The 18,005-nt window shown below is 37.2% G+C and overlaps 2 protein-coding genes across 2 annotated transcripts in view; both read right to left on the bottom strand.

The window, feature by feature from the left end:
- Positions 1–3,798, bottom strand: part of LOC120750541 (macrophage mannose receptor 1-like) — a 34,786-nt gene extending 30,988 nt beyond the window's left edge. Inside the window, 3 exon segments of the mRNA XM_040059370.1 lie at positions 934–1,095; positions 2,237–2,410; positions 3,645–3,798. Coding sequence (XP_039915304.1) covers positions 934–1,095; positions 2,237–2,410; positions 3,645–3,723 — 415 coding nt within the window. The 5' untranslated portion in view covers positions 3,724–3,798.
- A 2,259-nt stretch (positions 3,799–6,057) lies between these two features.
- The window catches only part of LOC120750532 (macrophage mannose receptor 1-like), a 33,399-nt gene continuing 21,451 nt past the window's right edge, over positions 6,058–18,005 (bottom strand). Inside the window, exons 20-30 of the mRNA XM_040059358.2 lie at positions 17,527–17,663; positions 16,390–16,504; positions 15,683–15,879; positions 14,374–14,464; positions 12,698–12,930; positions 11,716–11,881; positions 10,486–10,638; positions 9,938–10,054; positions 9,567–9,728; positions 7,513–7,545; positions 6,058–6,874 (exon numbers count right to left, since the gene is read on the bottom strand). Coding sequence (XP_039915292.1) covers positions 6,705–6,874; positions 7,513–7,545; positions 9,567–9,728; positions 9,938–10,054; positions 10,486–10,638; positions 11,716–11,881; positions 12,698–12,930; positions 14,374–14,464; positions 15,683–15,879; positions 16,390–16,504; positions 17,527–17,663 — 1,574 coding nt within the window. The 3' untranslated portion in view covers positions 6,058–6,704. The remainder of the gene's footprint in view (positions 6,875–7,512; positions 7,546–9,566; positions 9,729–9,937; positions 10,055–10,485; positions 10,639–11,715; positions 11,882–12,697; positions 12,931–14,373; positions 14,465–15,682; positions 15,880–16,389; positions 16,505–17,526; positions 17,664–18,005) is intronic.

Genomic DNA, 18,005 nt, shown 5'->3' with positions numbered 1-18,005 from the left:
AAAAAAAAAATCCCTCAGTTGTATCTCTCTATTCTTAATCATAGCAAGATCATCTATCAGAAATCTAGTGTAGAGTAAGGAATTCATATTTCTTAGTTTAAGCCCCAAACCAATATTTTCTGCATTACTGAGATGGACTGATTACAGAAAGTAGAATTTGTAAATTAATCTATATTGATTTACCAGAGATCTTAGTAGGGCAAATTAGCATCTTATTTCACTATTTAAATAAGACTTGATTTTTATCACTTGCTTTGATTAGTATATAAGATATATATATATAAAAGACATGATTTTTATAAGGAAATTTTGAAAAGTCTTCTGTAACAGATTTCATGGAGTAAAAGAAAATGTCAATGTGTCAATAAAGTTTTTTCAGCTTTTTTTTTTTTTTTTCCTATGGGAGTTCTTTCAAAGCCTCCTTTAAAAAGCCTCCTTTTAGCCTTTGGTTTAAAACCAAACAGATGCCCTGATACCTGTATCTGAAATCCACTGTAGTTATTTTGATTTTATGTATTCAAATGTACCCATATTAGGACCAACCTAACCATCATCATGTGTTCCCCTGAAAATGTTAATAATCCTTGAAACACAGTGGAAAAAGGTAAGTTAGAGGACCGGCCTGTAGCCCTGGTAAGGAGTGAGTGCTCTTGCACAAAGGTGAGCAGAGGAAACCCTTCACCTGGGACAGACTCAAGGAACTGCAGGAGCTTCCATCTGGAGCACAATGCTGGCATGGGAATATCTCACTCCCAAAGACGTTTGTGACCAATGCTTCATAAAAAACCCCCAGTAGTGGAAGAGCAGTTCAGACCATCCCCTTTTTGGTGGCTGCCAAACCACCCCTAACATGCTGCCCTCTTTTTTCGCTGAGGCAAGTGACAAGGCAGCAACTTCACAGCATACTTTAAGGTCTGTTCTCTATCCTTTTACCTCCTATATATGCTTGCTCCTGAGTCTCTGTAATGCTTAGTAGTTCTGCATTTTGCTGCTGACAGCTTTTCCTTGCTTGATGCCATGTTAGAGCTGATTCTGAGTTTATCTGATAGTGAATGCCAGTTGAAACGTCTTCTGTCCAAAATCTTTCTGTGTCATCTGGAAGAAGTGACATAGATGAGTGTTCTAAAGTACTCACATATACCAACTAAAAGAAAATAAAGTGAGTAATAATACAAAATCTCTAATGATGCACACTTATGCATCAGAAAAATCTAGTAAGTCGAGGTATAAAATTAGAAAAATACATATTTTTAATAATTAAATTATTTAAAATTTCTATATTTTTTAGGAAGGAGTGAATTGCTTCCCAGTATTTGCTTCTAAACTTTCTTATACTGCAAATGTAATTCTAGGCAAACCAGACATATCTACTGATTGAAATAAAGAGATTCCAGAGTGAAGTTAGAGGAGAAAAGCAAGTGTGTAGGTGAACTGTGACCCTGGAGGCTCTTCATGCCTGATGGGTAGGAACTCCCTCTTAACTCACCATCAAGAGAACCAATTTTTACCAAAAATGACAGAACATGGCCATTGACAGCTTAAGAAACAATTAAAAAAGTCTTTGTGGTACCAGTGTACAGCTCAGCCTCTGTCTTTGCAGGGCAACTCACAAAAACTGGTGAAACTGCTGTGTTATTGGGAAGGCCACTGGTGAGACCAATGTTTGTGTCCTGAACTGGATGGATCCAAACGTAAGTTCAGTGCAGAAGACAGAACAAGGCTGGGAGATGAGGATAAATCTCACAGCACCCTTTTTGTGTAGGCCAGCAATAGGGAAATAGAACAAGGTAGAAAATTAAAGTGTTAAAAATAGAAAATAGCAGTTTAAGTGAGAACTGACCTGTAGGGAATGCCTGAGGAATGAGGAGAAGTAGGAAGTTTTTGAGAGGAAGATGAGTGTCTAAATAATATCAATATCTAAATTCATGCTGTTCATGCCATGCATTATGTCCCATAAAAGAACCTCTTCACCCCTCTGGTTCACAAAGAGAAACAGTCACCTCCAGCATTTGAGTCAGAACCTTTCTGGGCTGAACCACTCTCTGGTGGCACCTCTTGCTCTCCATTCACTACAGAGAGCTCTCGGCCATTGGGATGAGTGTCCAGTCAGGTGATTTTCATTTGGGCTACTCTAACAAGGTGTGCAGCTGGTAGCTCATCAAAAGCCTGGTAGATCAAGAGATGGTTTGCTTAACAACATCTCATGACAACTTAATGAATAAAATGCAAGACTTACTTATTTGTGGGCAAAATCCATACAGTTCATCAGCATCAAAATCTGCAGTTGTTGAACACCAGAGCAGCCCATCTGTCCTGCCAGCATCTGTGCACTCATTGTAGTGCTTGTCTTTGTACTTGAAAGGGAATACACAAGGCTGTCCATTGGCATTTCCTCGTAATGTAAAAGTAACTACGGAGAAAAAAAGTGTTAAGAGGACATGAAAATAATAATAAAATCATATATCTAACTTTCTAGTAATTGAACTATCTACTATATATTTTTCTATCTAAATTAAAAACTTACACAGTCTTTTAAAAATATATTATTATAATTTCCTCCCTAGTATGGCTACAGAATTTAAATAAAGTGTTTTAGTAAAATGAGAAATCTAAATACTGCAGAATTTGATATAGAGACACTGTAGGCAAGTCAAATTCTGTGATGAAAAGTTGGTGATACATTGTAGTTCCTGAAGAGAGAAAAACTACAAGAACTGAATCAACAGTGAGTTCATTTCATTTTTGTTTTCTGCACAGCTCAGTAAGTCTGCTTTATTTGCTTGATTACTCTATCCATAACCACTCTTTCACCCCATCTATTCCTTAACTGTTGAAAGAAAAAGGGTGGCTGACAAGAGAAAATACAGACCAAATTGTCATGATCATATTTACACAGTTAAAATTTTAGATTTCAATTGCACATTTCTCCACTTAGAGAAGTCTTGCAGATTCAGCCTGAATTCAGATTCTTTAAGGCTAGCAATGCTTCATATTTTTAAACTATTACAGTATAGTGGGAATGTTCTTTTATAGTGAAATTTCTGTTATAGACTCTCAGTCTAGTGCTCATGAAAACTCTTTCCTTCACTCAGTTCCCTGCACATTACTGCTTTACCATTTCTCTCTATAACTATACCCAGCAACTGATAAACATCTTCAGAGTAGAACTGTTCTTCTAATTTGGTGAGGCTGGAGGGGAGGAGCCAGTTCTTCCTTCTCATACTTCATGTCAAGGGGCAGAAAGAGAAACTCGCACGGCTGTCAGGTAAATATGTAAGTCCCTTGACTGATCACTGCACTATGGGTGTGATGAGGAAGGTAAATGGAAAGAGGTCTATGCTCCCTCATCCTTCATTTCCCTCCCACACAATGCCATATGATTTAATATTTAATGATTTAATATTTCCACAAAATGAAATTCCAGTTTAAAGATCCTTCTCTTATTACTTCAATTTTTCCATCATTCCTACACATCCCCCCTTTTATTCTGTGAATTAAGAACTGCCAGGGTACCTAAAATACTCTTTAGATCACGTATCAAATCTGATAAAACATACAAAATAATCAATCTATGCATTAAAACTTTAAAGCTGCCCAAAGGAAAGTGTTTTCATAGTTTAATACAAAACTAGCAGGAAACTTACCTGATGACAGTAGTGCACATTGCATGAGGGAAAGGAAAACTAGAAACCTGAAGAAACTCATTGCAAATGTAACTTGCATCTCATTCTTCTACCAAAAGTTGGGTTAGAAAATTTGCAATATATAAAAATCCTTCTCTCTGTAGATAGTAATGGGTCCTTCTCTGTGTCCGCGGGTTCATGGATAAAGCTCTGTACTCTAAATAAGGAAATGTCCTGTCACATGGTATTTTGAAATAACTGGAGTGCACAATGTAAACACTGCTGTCATTGGAGAGCAAGTCCTTTCCAAAGCTGAAGTCTCCATCCTTGTAACCAGAGGTGTAGGTATTTGTCATCTTCTGTGACATATTTGATATTAATACAAGTTATTTGTCAGGATGCTACACAGGACAGATCTGGAAAAGCAACTTGAGAACTGGGGACAAGAAACCTGCAGTGAAATATCATTAATCAAACCCTCAGTTTTAACCCTTACATCTCAGAAACAGAGACAAAATCCCAGTGGTTCAATACATTACAATAATGTCACAACACAATATGTGTAGAAGAAAGAGAGCAAACTTTACATTAACTGCAGTTTTCAGTGCGTTATGAGTTCTTGCTTGCTTTGAGGCAAATTTAGCATCATTACGCTGGTTTATGTGATCCCAGTTTGGGGCTTGGCTGTTCATAATTGCTTGTCAAAGACCTGAAAAAAGTGAAGATGTTCAACACTGTAGTGTAGTGGCAAGCTTCCATGTAACAGAAAGGATACTTTTGCCTGTAATACTTTAATACTTTACCAAGTTAAAGGATGTGTTTATCTGTCTGAGAAATTCCTAATGAGGCTGTTTCAGGACAAAGCCAAAGACAAACTAAATTGGAAAAATTCCTTTTAACCTGTGAGCAAAGTGCTCATCTGAGGACTTGTATTGGCATGACGGTTTCTTACAAATATGCTGCAAAGCCCTACTGCAAATATTCACAAGTCCTGCTATTCCTTCTGTTTATTTACATCAGTGGAATTAAAAGAAGTTGTGATAATGAAATTGAAAAAAATCAAGAAGTGAAATAGTCAGTAGTGAGATATATATATAGAAGCTGAACAGTAGATGCCATAGGAGGAACAACTATTGGGGTTTTTTTATTATTTTTTTAAAGACTGTTGGGGAAAATTATTGCAAGAACCAGACAAACTTGTTGACTTGGCTGTAGAAAGTAGTAAGAGAGAAAAATATTTCCTGAAAAAAATTCTTGGATTACAGCAAAATAAGGAATTGAATGAATTGTTTAATAATAATTATTTTATTTGCAGATCACATTGGGTGGGCTTAGCGTGGGCAAGGCTTGCAAGAGTAGCTCTAAGTCATGGAGCTTAATGGTGCCACAGGCATCAATACGGTGGGGCTCAAAGAGCAGCTGAGTTTCCTAAGTGAAACCATACTTCAGGTACATCTAAAATAACAAAATGAAATTGCTCTGACAGAGGGAATCCCAAGGGAAAATCCTTGGAGGACACAGTTCCTGCCCAGTTCTCTCATTTGCCTCACTAAGTGCCAGCCTGGGTCTAGTTCAAACTGGGCTTTCTTCTCCCTCTCATATAAATGGATGCTTGTGAGGATTCATCCAGGGCTACAGTCGCGGGGGAAGATTAATGCAGACACCAGGGTAGGCTAAAAGAGGAATTGAGTACTTCAGAGGTCCCCCTTTGGCATGACCAATCAGCTTCATGCCAGTTGCAATCTTTTTGGGGTCAGTATCTTCTGTGCTGCATAACACTTTGTGCAATAACTCGTTCTATGCAGTGTCCTACACTCTTGCTTGTATTTAAACCTAGAAAACTGGAGTTCAGTGCTTAGGAAAGCAACTTCATTAGTTCTTTTTTTCTTTTTTTTTTCTTTTCCCAACTTTCCAGCTTGCTCAATAGACTCTGTACTGCCTGGGGAAGGCAGATTGTTTCCTGCGGATATCTGTTAAGCGCTCTTTTGCATGAAGTGTTTAGTTTCCTAACTGTATTTACAACTCACTTAAAAGCTATCTTGTAGTGCTTTCTACTGTTTCTATGACATCTAAAATTTAGTCTCTTGCAGATTTCTAGTACAGAACCATCTGCTGCATTCCTTAGTTTTCAGTTCCTTTTTCTTGCATTTAAAAATGGGAAGTTGGTGCTTATTCAAACTGAATTCAAAGTGGTGAGGGAAGAAGCCCTCCTTGTTATTGACAAAAGAGTCATTGTGCTGACAGGAGTGTCTCCCTTCCCCTTTCCCCTCACTTGATTCACAGGGAATGCTGAAGCTGAAAATTATACTAATAGAAAAGTTATTTATTTGTTTGTTTGTTTGTTTGTTTGTTTTAAAACATTAATGAAAAGAAACAAGAATGTCAGTGTAAGAATATTTTAATTCATGTAAGTAATATAATACAGTTAAAAATGACATTATTGAATTGAAAAATGATTACAATTTATATCTGGTCTTAATGTTCTTTACTGACATGAACTGTGTTTTCCATAGCAGAAAATGAACTTGACGAGGCTTTCTATCCATAAAATTTTCTGAGAAAAGAATAGGAAGAAGTTTTAGAGATGTAATAGGATTTAGCCATAAGGAGTAATAAAAGTACTGGTATGATGCACTGAAGTTTGTGGGGTTAAATGAGTTCAAATTTACAAAACAGTTAGACAAGTTCTAATTTTTGAGATTTTTTTAGTTTCCTCAATGTCACAGCAATGCAGTTCAAAATGGCATTCACGCTTTATTGGACATTCATTCTCACTTGTTGACTTCCATAGTTCTTTTTCAGTACATGTAATTGTTTTAACAAGTTTTTCTTGCATCCTTGCTAAGGCACTTCAGAACATCTTGATCATTACAAAATTATAACATCAAACTATAATTCTGATTTTCTAAAATATACATGATTAAAAAAAAATCATTGCAAAAAGAGGAAAGTAATTTAAGAATACACTAGATCTCACTAGACACTTCTAACAGATATGTCCTTTAATTTCAGCAGATAACTTGCTGCTCCAAGCAATATGCCACAGTACCCATTCTCTCCAATTCTTCGGTCACCAAGACATCATTTTAATAGAGTTTCACTGCCAGAATCTGTTGGGAGCTGGTTTTGTATTTTTCTTTTGTAAAAATAGGCTGCCATGCCAGCTCCAAAAACAGTTAAAACAGCCAGGAAAATGAGTAGCCAAGTAGAGACATGAACAGGTGGGCGAGTCTCTTCATTCTTTTCCTTGCCTGAAAGGAATCCATACAACTGTGAGAAAACATAGTAGTTTTTATTTCCACATACAACATGAAAAACCTGAAGGAGATGCCCTCTCCTGACTGAACTTGAAGGCCGTAAATCTGAGTTCTGAATTTTTGCTAATCAGTAGACTGGTCTCTGTTCCTAGGCCTAATATTGTTTTAGTGGATCTGGAGTACAGTGATGTACAATGCATGCAGTGGATGTTTGTAAGTATTTAATGAAAATGTAAGCCTTCATTGGATACGGGATGCTAATTATTGGAAATTAGTTTTGCAATATTTTTGTTACATGACCTACAATAATATCTTTGGAAGAACCTTTCATATACATCTTCATCATTTCCAACAGCTTAGTTAAAGCACTCTATAGCTGTTCTCAAAGTTCTTCTCAAGTCTGGTCACTGCTGAGCTTGCAAGCTCAGGGTTAGTCCTTCAGCAGTCCCGTGGGCCAAGAACGGGTGAATGCTCTTGTGCATGTGAAAGTGCCTTTCAGGTGGGGTTACCCCACGTGAAAACCATGCAACCCTCAGTAGGACTTGTTCTCTGAAAGATAGTGTTTTGGGAAAACTCATTTTAAGTTCTTCCTCTATTTAGATTCTTCTTAATTTTCTTATGAAAGCTCTTACCTTTTTGTTTTATCGGTCTCCCATTCAGCTCAGCTTCAATAAATATCAGAGAGAAATAATATGACACTTTATTAGAATCTGTACGTTTGACTGTTTGCAAAAACAGTGCAGGAGCAAAACCCCTGAAGTTCTACCATAGCATTAGTAACATACATGTCTGCTATAAAAGGCAACAAATTGAAGCAAAAAATACGTTGGTAAGCTTTCATCTTCCTATTTAATATTAATTTATCCACTCTTGAAACTTTGTATTGCTTTTTTATTACCAGCATTAATATACTGACTCTTTTCTATGTTAATTCAAAATATCTTTTCACATTTTTCCTGAAATATTAATTTTAATGTACTAAGAACATGTGCCACTCTGGAGATGAGTATTACATGGCATGTTTTGAGAAGATCTGCATGTCTAGCTGTTACAAAATGCTTGATTCCTAAATGTCTTCCCAAGAAAACGCCTACTGAATCACACGAGTAATCTCCCTGTTCACCTCTGTGTAAGATAGAGACAGAGAAAAAAGAAAGACCTTTATAACATTGTTTTGGTGCTGCTGAAGAAATGCAAAACATACCAGTTTGACTTTCGGAAATGAAGACTTATACACATGGAATTAAAGATTTCTAAATCATGGTAAAAACATTTCTCCTCTTGGCTCTTATACATTACAGTTAAACCCTGGATACCCAGAAAGGCAAAATGTAAAGTGAAAGTAAAGCAGAATGCAAAATGAATTGATACAAAACAACACTAACCCCTACTTAAGGCAAGGAATAGTATATATGGGAGCACTGCATGATTCAATGGACAAACTTTAGAGATTCCTTATTATTTTTGTACTATGTAGGATGGAATGTAATTTAGATATTCTTAGTAAGTCTTTAATAGGGATTAACTCATTTACTGCCATGGGCATGTGCTGATTTAAGCACAGACATTAACAGTGCTTGAGAGATAACTATTTCTTGGTTATAATTCATTGGGTTTTTCTAATTAAAGACTACTTAAAAAATTAGTAAATGCTAACCCTAAATTATGAGTTATTTTTTCACCACCTACCATGTCTTGAGATGTCTTTAGCATTGAAATCAATTTTTTCAATTTTTTTCATCTTTCCAAATAATAGAATCTTAAAGCTGGCTTTACAGCCAGCCTTTACTCCTTTTTTTTTTTTTTTTTTTTTTTTTTTTTTGAGGTTTTCAACATAGGACAGACATACTACCCATGATTCACTGGGAACAATGCACAATGCAAAAGCTGGAAAATTAAACCTGATATCACAGCCACTACAAAAGAAAGTGCAAAGGTTTAACAATGGCTACCTACCATTTTTTTTAGGTTAGATAGATTGACTTAACATTTAAGTTAGAAGAATAAAATGATACTGCTTTCTTGCAGACAATTGCCTTTGTATCTCCACTAGGGAATAATTCATGTAGTTTTATCTCTGAAGCGTGAGTCTGGTATATACAGTATTGCGTGAAATTTTCCAGAAATGCTGATAAGACAGCCTCTCCAATGACTAGAAGTTTACATTTAGGTGGGAAGTGTTCCTCATATCATTATTGTAATACAAACAGGTGACCTTTTAGACTCTCTTAGGCATTACTGTATCAGGGTCAATATGAAACCAGTTTGGTATGTTGGGATGTAATATATTTTCTGAGAATAACAAGCTATAAGAGGAAGATTGATAATTCACATTGCTTCCTCCTTGCAAGGGTATAATAACTATTACAATAATCAGTTCTCAGAACAGTCATACCCTTGTGCAGGTGTTTGACAGGTGCCATGTCAATTAGGTACTCAAAAGTTTGTGGAAGTTTCATTCTCAACTTAGGCTGTTGTACAGGAGATTACTGTATTTCCATATGACTGTAGACAGTGATGTGGAAAGCTTGCAGTCTGCAAAAACAGGCAACTACAAATGATTAGAGAAGTGGCATATGCCAAACAAAACTGCCAGGAGTTACTTCCAGACCTGTGGTGATGGGCCGTAATAGTTACTAGTGAACAAATCTGTCCTTCACTAAGAGCTGACATGCTGAGGACTTACCTTTGGGTTTTTTGCAGATAAATCCTTTTTCAGCAGAGCAATCGCTTTTGTCCCAATAGCCAGATGGTGCAGTTATTTCCACACACTGATGACCCACATCAAACTCTTTCTCCTCCCAGTTAACAAAGTCCAGGACAGCATTATCTAGCCACAACCACTGGCCTACAGAGCAATTCACAGAGTTTAAAAAAAAAAATTTAAAACCTATCTATTTCATTAATATTTTAACTCCTTAGCTCAGCGATTTACTTTAAATATCTATAGTAAACCACTCTTCAGCAGAAACCCATTTTTTTGTAAAAATACAGTAATCCTCACTTTTCTTATATTAGCAATGCATTTTTCCATTAAAAATTGAAATTTAGACATACCTTCCACATTCTGGTAAAGTCCTAGCCAAAAGCCTCCTACTTTATTTCCAAGTGGTTGAATTTTATGAGTCAGAAAGTGAGATTCATCCATGTTTTCTACCGAAACCAAGGTAGCTCCTGAAAGGCATTAATAAGCAAATAACCATAACCTACTTGAGCAATCACAATAATCCTTTTTTTAGTCTCTACAAATGATAGCTTCGAGCAGTGCTAATGCTGCTCCTTTGGTCTCTCCACTGCTTCTTGCAGAAGACAATGATCTGGAGGTAATTGGAGGCTGTGGCCCTCCCCTGCTGCCCCCAGGACGGTATCCCTCAAGCCAAGAACTGATGGGAAACTCATGCGCAGGGAAGCTGTAGACCTGAGAGGACAGAAGGCTGCACAAAGTCACTTGTGTCAGCTTATTTTCATTGTGCCAGCCTTAGACCAGCTTAGCAGGTAAAAAAAATATTTCTTTCTTTTTTTTTAAACCAATATATTTACATTTTTATGTCAGTTTTGTATAAACATTGGTACAAATCTTTTTAGTTGATAGTGAAGGCTCTCACCTAAGCGAGCACACTCAAGGGAGGCCAGCGCCCAGGTTCTCCCGGCTGATGCTTCGAGGTAGTAGCAGTGATCATGATAAGGGATCCAAGCTTGGAGTTCATCTGCTTCAGGACAGTCTCCAGGCAGCTCAGCAGGGTCAGTAGGAGCTATCTCTAAAGAAGCCATATGGCATGAAACTGGTATTGCATTGTGAGTCATCTACAATTCTATGATATGTGTGTAAATAGTGTGGGATTTTTCTCACCCAGCTTTATCTGTCTGGACATCTCATAGCTATTCCCACATTCCCCCAACCCAGACAACAGGGAGAGCTTAGCAGTCAAAAGTATGAAACATCTTATTTCTCAAATCACATTTCTCAGGACATCAAATTGCATCCTGCAACATCTAACTGACTGCCTTGGCAGTACTGTGAGAAGAGCAAACCCTGAGGGATGATACAAATCTCAAATTTGCATTATCACAACACAGAAAGCTGTTGTAGGCTAATGGATCATTAATGCCACAGTCCCATGTTGTCTGGCTGCTTGGTCTCTTCATGTTTTCACTTTATAGAAAAAAAAAAAAAAAGCCATCAGTGGAACATGTCTCTGCCAAATCAGACTCTGTTTCTGATCGTGGGTGTAATTCTAATTCACTTTGATGGATCTGTAGTTCTTGCACTGTATAAGCAGACCAAATGTATGCAGCCTTAAAACATAGAGGGAAAACAGCATGATTCTACAAGATCTAGATGCAAACATGCCTCTGCATATATCTACAAATAGTTAAAGTAACATTTACACTCCCAAGGCTCTTACAGTTTTAGCTCTAGCATAAGTGAATGGAAGTGAAACTCTTGCCTGTATTTCAGCTCAGTGACATTTGTGTGAGCTTCCCCAGCTGAAGTTCATACAGCCAGTGCACAAACCCAGCACTTACTTATACTACACAAGACCCATGTGATTTTTGGTCGTCTTGTAAAGAGCAAGATATACCTTGAAGACAGAGCTTCGTCTTTTGGAAAGTTTTACCATGATAGCAGTGCAGCCATATGGATTTGCACAGGAGCCTTTCCTGTGCCTAAATTCATACATCATCAAAAACATCCACATTCTGCTGGGAGATAGGTGCTACCCTGAAGGATAGTCCTCTGCAGGGATAGCCCAAGCTAGAGAAAAGTCTCCAGGATTAGCCAGGTTTGTGGAATTAGGAATGTGTCTTTAAAATTGTCACATGCCTTTGCTTACCATCTGATATCATGCAAATTGAAAAGTAGCTTTCATTGCAAGATGCTGTTTTCCAAGTACCATCAAGATCAAGGTAAACACAAGCGTTGTTCTCCTTTGGTTCCCCTGCTCCCCATTTTGTATACCTGGTTTTCCAGTTATTGGTCCATTTGTAATAGCCACCGGTCTGAAAACAAAGGAATTCTGGTAATAGATTTTTTTTTTAATTTAATCATGAAAAGTTCTCTCACATAAATATAGTATAAATACATTCATATGTCTATTTGATTTTTTCAGAAAAAAAAGCATAATTTTTTAAACCCATTCACTGTTCTAAGCAATGTCACTGGGCAATTTGAGTTATGCAAGAACTACACAAACAATGGTTAACACGGCTTTGCTTTTGGAAGGGTTTTTCTGAAGTAACAAACTTCTAAAATATGGCAAGAAAGTCAGATGAGGCCATCTTAGGTCATTTAGTAAATCCTACATCAAGAAAAGCAATTACAGAGAATTTGTCCTCTCTACCCTGCTTTATTTAAATTAAAATTTGGATCTATTTCTGCATAAAGATTACTTGACATTAAACAGTCAGCTTACATCTTAAAATGTCCCCCTAATACTCATAGTAACTTCTATTAATATAATAATAACTCTGAGTATCCTCCTGCATAGGAGAGCGTTTGACTTTCAGAATGGCCAACAGTCACTTCATGACAGCTGCCCTTTCTGACTTTCAGTCTGCAGATTGACTTCTTTTACTGTTTCTAGAGCTTTCTACTTTCATTTTTTTGCTTCTTGCATAACCTTTTCTGTGACCTCTTCACTCCTTTTAGTGGATGAAAATCCCCAACTAATTCAATAAAAATTAGATTTTTGTGCATTTACACAGTGAAGCCATGCAGAATACGATTGTTGCACTGTTCTAAACTGGTTGTCCAGAGGACTACTAGAGCAGGAAAGTTCCCTGAGCACCTGCCTCTCCCATCTATCCAGCACTTACCATATTGCTGTTAAGACCGATCCACACGGGTTTTCCATGTTTCAGCATCTGGATCCACAAGAATGAATGGATGTAGGCGTCTGAAATGCTGGCAAGTTCCCCAGATTTGTCTTGACAATTTCTCCTGGCCTCTTCCCATTCCATTTCAGATGAAATTATTGAGTAGCTACTGTCACCATAACGAGTAAAGCCAGAGGCTGGATTTGTTGTTAGTACTTCAGGCTGTGAGGGAACTATGTAGGAAAAATTGAATGCATGAATTTATAACATTTATTGCTCTTCGGTAGCATGCAAGCCATAAAAAATTGGTCAAAAGGTCCTAGTCAAAAAGTCAAAATCTTTTTTTAAACTCATGGACAAAACAAAACAAAACAAAACAAAACAAAACAACAACAAAAACAAAAACAACAAAAACCAACCCCCCCCCCCCCCCAAAAAAAAAAAAAAAAAAAACAAAAAAACCCCACCACCACAACCAAATAAAATGCCCCAACCCCCCAAAAAGTGAGAAAAATAACTTTCAAGACATGGGGAAAATTTGTTAATGTAATTAGATGAGTGAAATCCTGGTGCTCTGAAGTTGAGTATACCTGCTATAGACAACTGGTCCAGACTAAGACTCCTAAATTGAGTATTTCAGATTCTGTGCTTTAAGTTATTTGACTAAATCTGAATATCCAAGTATACATTTATTTCTGATCACTGGTGGGTAGGACTTAGGGATAAGGCATTTAAGGCATTAACTGGTGTAATCTGTAGTCTCAGCCTAAGACTTTGAGGCCTGATGTTAATTAATCACCACTCGTTGGTTGACTCCAAGTTGTTGGCCTGTCTGTAAGAGCTGCTAGACTGTTGCCTCCATGTTTGAGTCAGGCAAAATATATTTCCACCCTTGTGACTGCAAATGTATTCAGAAGAGCTGGAACTGGGATGAAAAAATTAAATATGCCTCCATAAAACTGTATATTTTCTGTGTAGGGAAGGGGTCTTCTTACAAGCATGTTAGCCCCGCTGAGAGTGAAAAGGCTGCAGGAACTGACTGCAATGAGGGATTAGGGAATAATTTTTACTTTCATAAAGCTGAGGCAAAAATTTTTTTTATCTGTCCTTTGCCTTCTCTACTCCTTTTATATGCTTGGGCAGCTGGGGTTTGTATAATTAAAATTCTATAGGAGAAGAGTCAACATTCATTACTCATTTTGGTGTAAAAAAACCCCAATATTCTTCTGCAATAAAGACACATCCAAGAAGCTGTACATTTTGATTAACATCATATGGCATTCAGTAGAAACAGTGAGAGAGGATTAAATGCTCTGCTCAGATTTGTCCAAGAGAATAGGAAGATCACTGTAAGAACAGGGTTTATACTGCACTTAGGCAGGATGCCTAAACCTCTTATACTTCACTGAGAAAACAAAAACAAAAACCATTTATTATTCTCTATTATTATTCATAATTAAGTACAAAACCCCAATTAAGACAGTGGTTCCTCTTCAGCAATTTCTGTGATACAGATTGTACTTTAAACATAGCACTGGCTTAACACTGATGGAGCTCTTTCAGAATAAGATTCAGAATAAGACTCCAAACTGGGAGAAATCAGATCAGGTTATATATTCATCTTATCTAACCAAGGCATCCTTTCTCTTTAGGAGGCTGGGTTGAACAGAACTCACGTGAATCCATCTGGCACACATAGCCTCTTTCGTTGTCACAGATATCATCTCTCCACTTCCCATCTGACTTCATGATGAAGACACAATCTGTCTGAAGGGAAGGGGAAGAGGCACAGCCGTTACAAAAAGCAGTAGGAGGGGGTGAGCTGAAGCTCCTGTACTGCTAGTGCAGGCCTGATGGCAGAGAGGAGAGGAGCTCATTGAACACCTGTGTAATTAGTTCAGATTTCCTAGATTTCTGCCAAGCAACTTGACCTGGTATTTATTGGTGACCCCTTAAATTTGAACCAGGCTTCCACTGGGGCCAGTTAAGCTCTGAAAGAAGTCAGTTAAAACCCATTTTACCAGTTTTATTAAGAGCCCTATAATGACTGTATAAATGACTAAGGTATCTATAATAAATCATCTCTGTTCTTCTTCAAAACATATTTAGATCTACTTCAAAACATATTTATCAATGACAAAAACAATATAGGAACTACTATTAAAAGCTCTAGTCTACACTAGTCTAACTGAAGCTGGCTCTCTTGCAGAAAACAGATGCTCTTTACTGGTTTTTTTAATAGTAATTATCAAGTTACCATTATCAGATGCAAAAAAATACTTTCTCTTACTTCCTTACGTTTAATTGCTCCAGTATTTCCTTCATGACTCCCCTGATTTCAAGATTAGCCATGGGACATGGTCCAAGTTTCTCCTTTATGCGGAATTAAATATGTTTTAGTCATCAGCAAGTTGAGTGATGGTAGATGTTAAAAATCTTGAGCAACTAAGAGCCAATCATTTCCTCAGAAATTACCACCTTTGGAAAAGGGGCTGAGTTTCATCAAAGAAATAGTAATTTTACTGAAGATATCAATTTGTACCCTCAGAAATGAGTAAAGCAGTGTAGGAGCACATTAACCAGGAGTGGGACATATACAAAGCCAAATTATTGTTGCATCAAAAATCTTAATTTTGGTTTATCATACCTTCTCTGTGTGTGGTGTTGCAGCTTTAGTATTTGCATTAATGCAGTTTGGGGAGGAACTGATATAAGTTTATCCAAGCTTCTTTTACAGAGTGTGGGTTTTTTTTGGTTTTTTTTTTTTTTTTTTAATAATAGTTGCAATGGAAGGCTTAAAATCCCTTTTCTACAGAACCTTTGCCAAACATTTGGGTGTATTTGGAATAATTTTTAAATTATTTGCTAAACCCCATTGCGCTTACAAAAGGACTTGTTTCAGCATCCTATTATTGCTGCTGTAACTTTTCTTCTAGGAAAATCAACAAACTGCCCAAGGTATAAAGGTTACTTTATTTCCTGTACCTCCAGAGCATCATCTGTCAATTTTTCAAACTCATAGTAGTCAAAGTGGCTTTGTTGCTCTTGTGGTGCACCATTAACCCAGTTGGTGTAGGAAATAGTGCTTCCATCTGTCCAAAGAAATGTGGACTCTCTGTTGATATCATTCATCCCAATCCAAACATTAGTTGTGGCATACTTCAAATGATAGAAGAGGAAAGCTAGAGAGAAGCAAAGATTTCTCATTAAGGAAAGCTCATCATATCTTGCCCCAAAGAGGGAAAAATATGCAAAATCCCAGAGTAGGGAACATAGTAAAGAGATCATATTTTCCACTACACAATCTATTTGTTGCTAAATAAGCATTCAGATAAGCATCCCTTCCCCACTGTGTATGCACACAGAGGGTTTCAGAAAATCCTACTGCCAGTGTGAGAGACAGGAAATACTGATTTCTTTCAGTGTAAGAGATCTATGCAACCACCCTCAGAACACACTGGAGGTTTCATGAAAACAAAGCAGCTGAAAGAACTAGAAACAAACTTTATTTCTTATACATAATAATTTTAGCTTTTGTCTTGCAGTTTGAAGTTAAAGTAAACAAACCATGGACTGACCTGGCAAATAAGCAATTTTCATCAGGTAATCCCATATTTTATATTGGAGAGCATAGCAGTTTCTTTAGAGAGAGATTGAGATTCTTTTTCTTTCAATAGAGCCCGTATACATACCTTGCACTTGTTCATTTGGTATAGCAGCCAGGTTTCCTCCCAAACTGAAGCAAACATCTCGTGCAGCGTGCCATGTGAGATTTCTTGTTATATTGGAAGCAAATACTTTGAAACACTGGAAACAAATCAAGCACTTTTTTCAAGCTAGCAAAGACTAGAACTCTTGTATGGGAATGTTATCAATTAGCTCTAAGATATACTTTTCTGCAGAAAATGAAATCAGGGCTGGAATGAGTGACAGAGCTCAGGAGTAGAGACCCTGGATGTCTACCCAAGCATACACCTATCCCCCCTCACTTCTCACCGTGTAATCTGGGAGTCCAGTATCAAATGAACTGATTGTAATGAGGTCAAGCACATAACCTCTTTTCACATTTTCATCTGCCTTCTTCCTGCAGTAATAGAGGCATCATTTGAAACCAAGAAAATGTGGCTTTGGGTGACACATCTGCAGGGAATAATCTCTACTGTGCTTTGTCCTCCTTCTGATGACTGTGGTTACAACTGTTCATTCTGCCAAAGGACAGGAAATATCCTCTGGCACATTCACCTAACAATAGCAGGGCAGCGTACATAAAGTAGACAAAATAGCCTTAGGTAGATGGAACTTCAACTCAGATTGGTACAAACTCTTCACTTACAGCAATGAGGACTCCCAGACTGTGTCTAAATGCAAACCTGTACCCAAAACAATCATAGTTTGGCATCGTCTTTCTGAATTCAGGCTTTGTGAACCCCTACAGGACGAAGAGCTGAAGGGATTGCTCAAATACATTCTTTCTAAACCTTTCCACCTTTTTTACAAGATTGACCATTACAAACTTGCATTTCTAAACAAAATAATGTACGTGAAGAGAGGAGGAGAGGTTTTCTTAAGCAGTAACAGCATATTTTAAGCCTGCACAACCTATGCTCTCTGAAATCTGTTCAGCATACCTCTACTTTTACTGTATTTCTCTGCAAAGTTAAATGCCTATAGTCACCTCAAAAAAAACCCCAGATATCCAGTCTGCACATTTTGACTAAGTAATTACTCTCCAGATTTACTTTATATTGGTAAAAACAGTTGGGGTTTTCAGGATTTTCTTTTCAGTTCTACAGCTTTACACAATTTACTGAAGATATTTGTTGACATACCTTGTTGTGAAAAAAAATCCAACTTTCTGGACATCCTCCGAGAGGCAATGGAGAAGGCAATGTTGCATTAATAGAACTGTTGTGTTTTTCACATACAAATTTACTGGGAGAAGAGCAGTTAATGTCATTCCACAAGCCTAAAAAAAAAAAGAATGCAAAATTCAAGAGGTTATAATATTTAATATTTAATAATTAGTAATAATAATTTATCACTTTTTATATATAAACACAATTTTCTCTATTTTGTGTTTTAGACTACAGCTTGATCTGAAGACAAAGTAACCAGGGCACCTTCAAAAAAGCTGTGATAATAACAGCACTGTAGCCCCTTGTAGTTAATTTGAGCTCCCTGACCGTTTGCTCCTCCTCACTGTCTATACCTGTTTATGAGGTTTTTTTGAGCTCTGGTATCATCTCATTGCAGACAGCAGAGGAAATACACCAGTAAGCAAAATTGAAAAGAAAATGGATCAGAAATA

This window comes from Hirundo rustica, chromosome 1 (genome assembly GCF_015227805.2).
Source record: "Hirundo rustica isolate bHirRus1 chromosome 1, bHirRus1.pri.v3, whole genome shotgun sequence".
In the NCBI taxonomy this organism is placed as follows: Eukaryota; Metazoa; Chordata; class Aves; order Passeriformes; family Hirundinidae; genus Hirundo; species Hirundo rustica.
The sequence above is the reverse complement of the archived record's forward strand: the minus strand, read 5'-3'. Positions and strand labels throughout refer to the sequence as shown.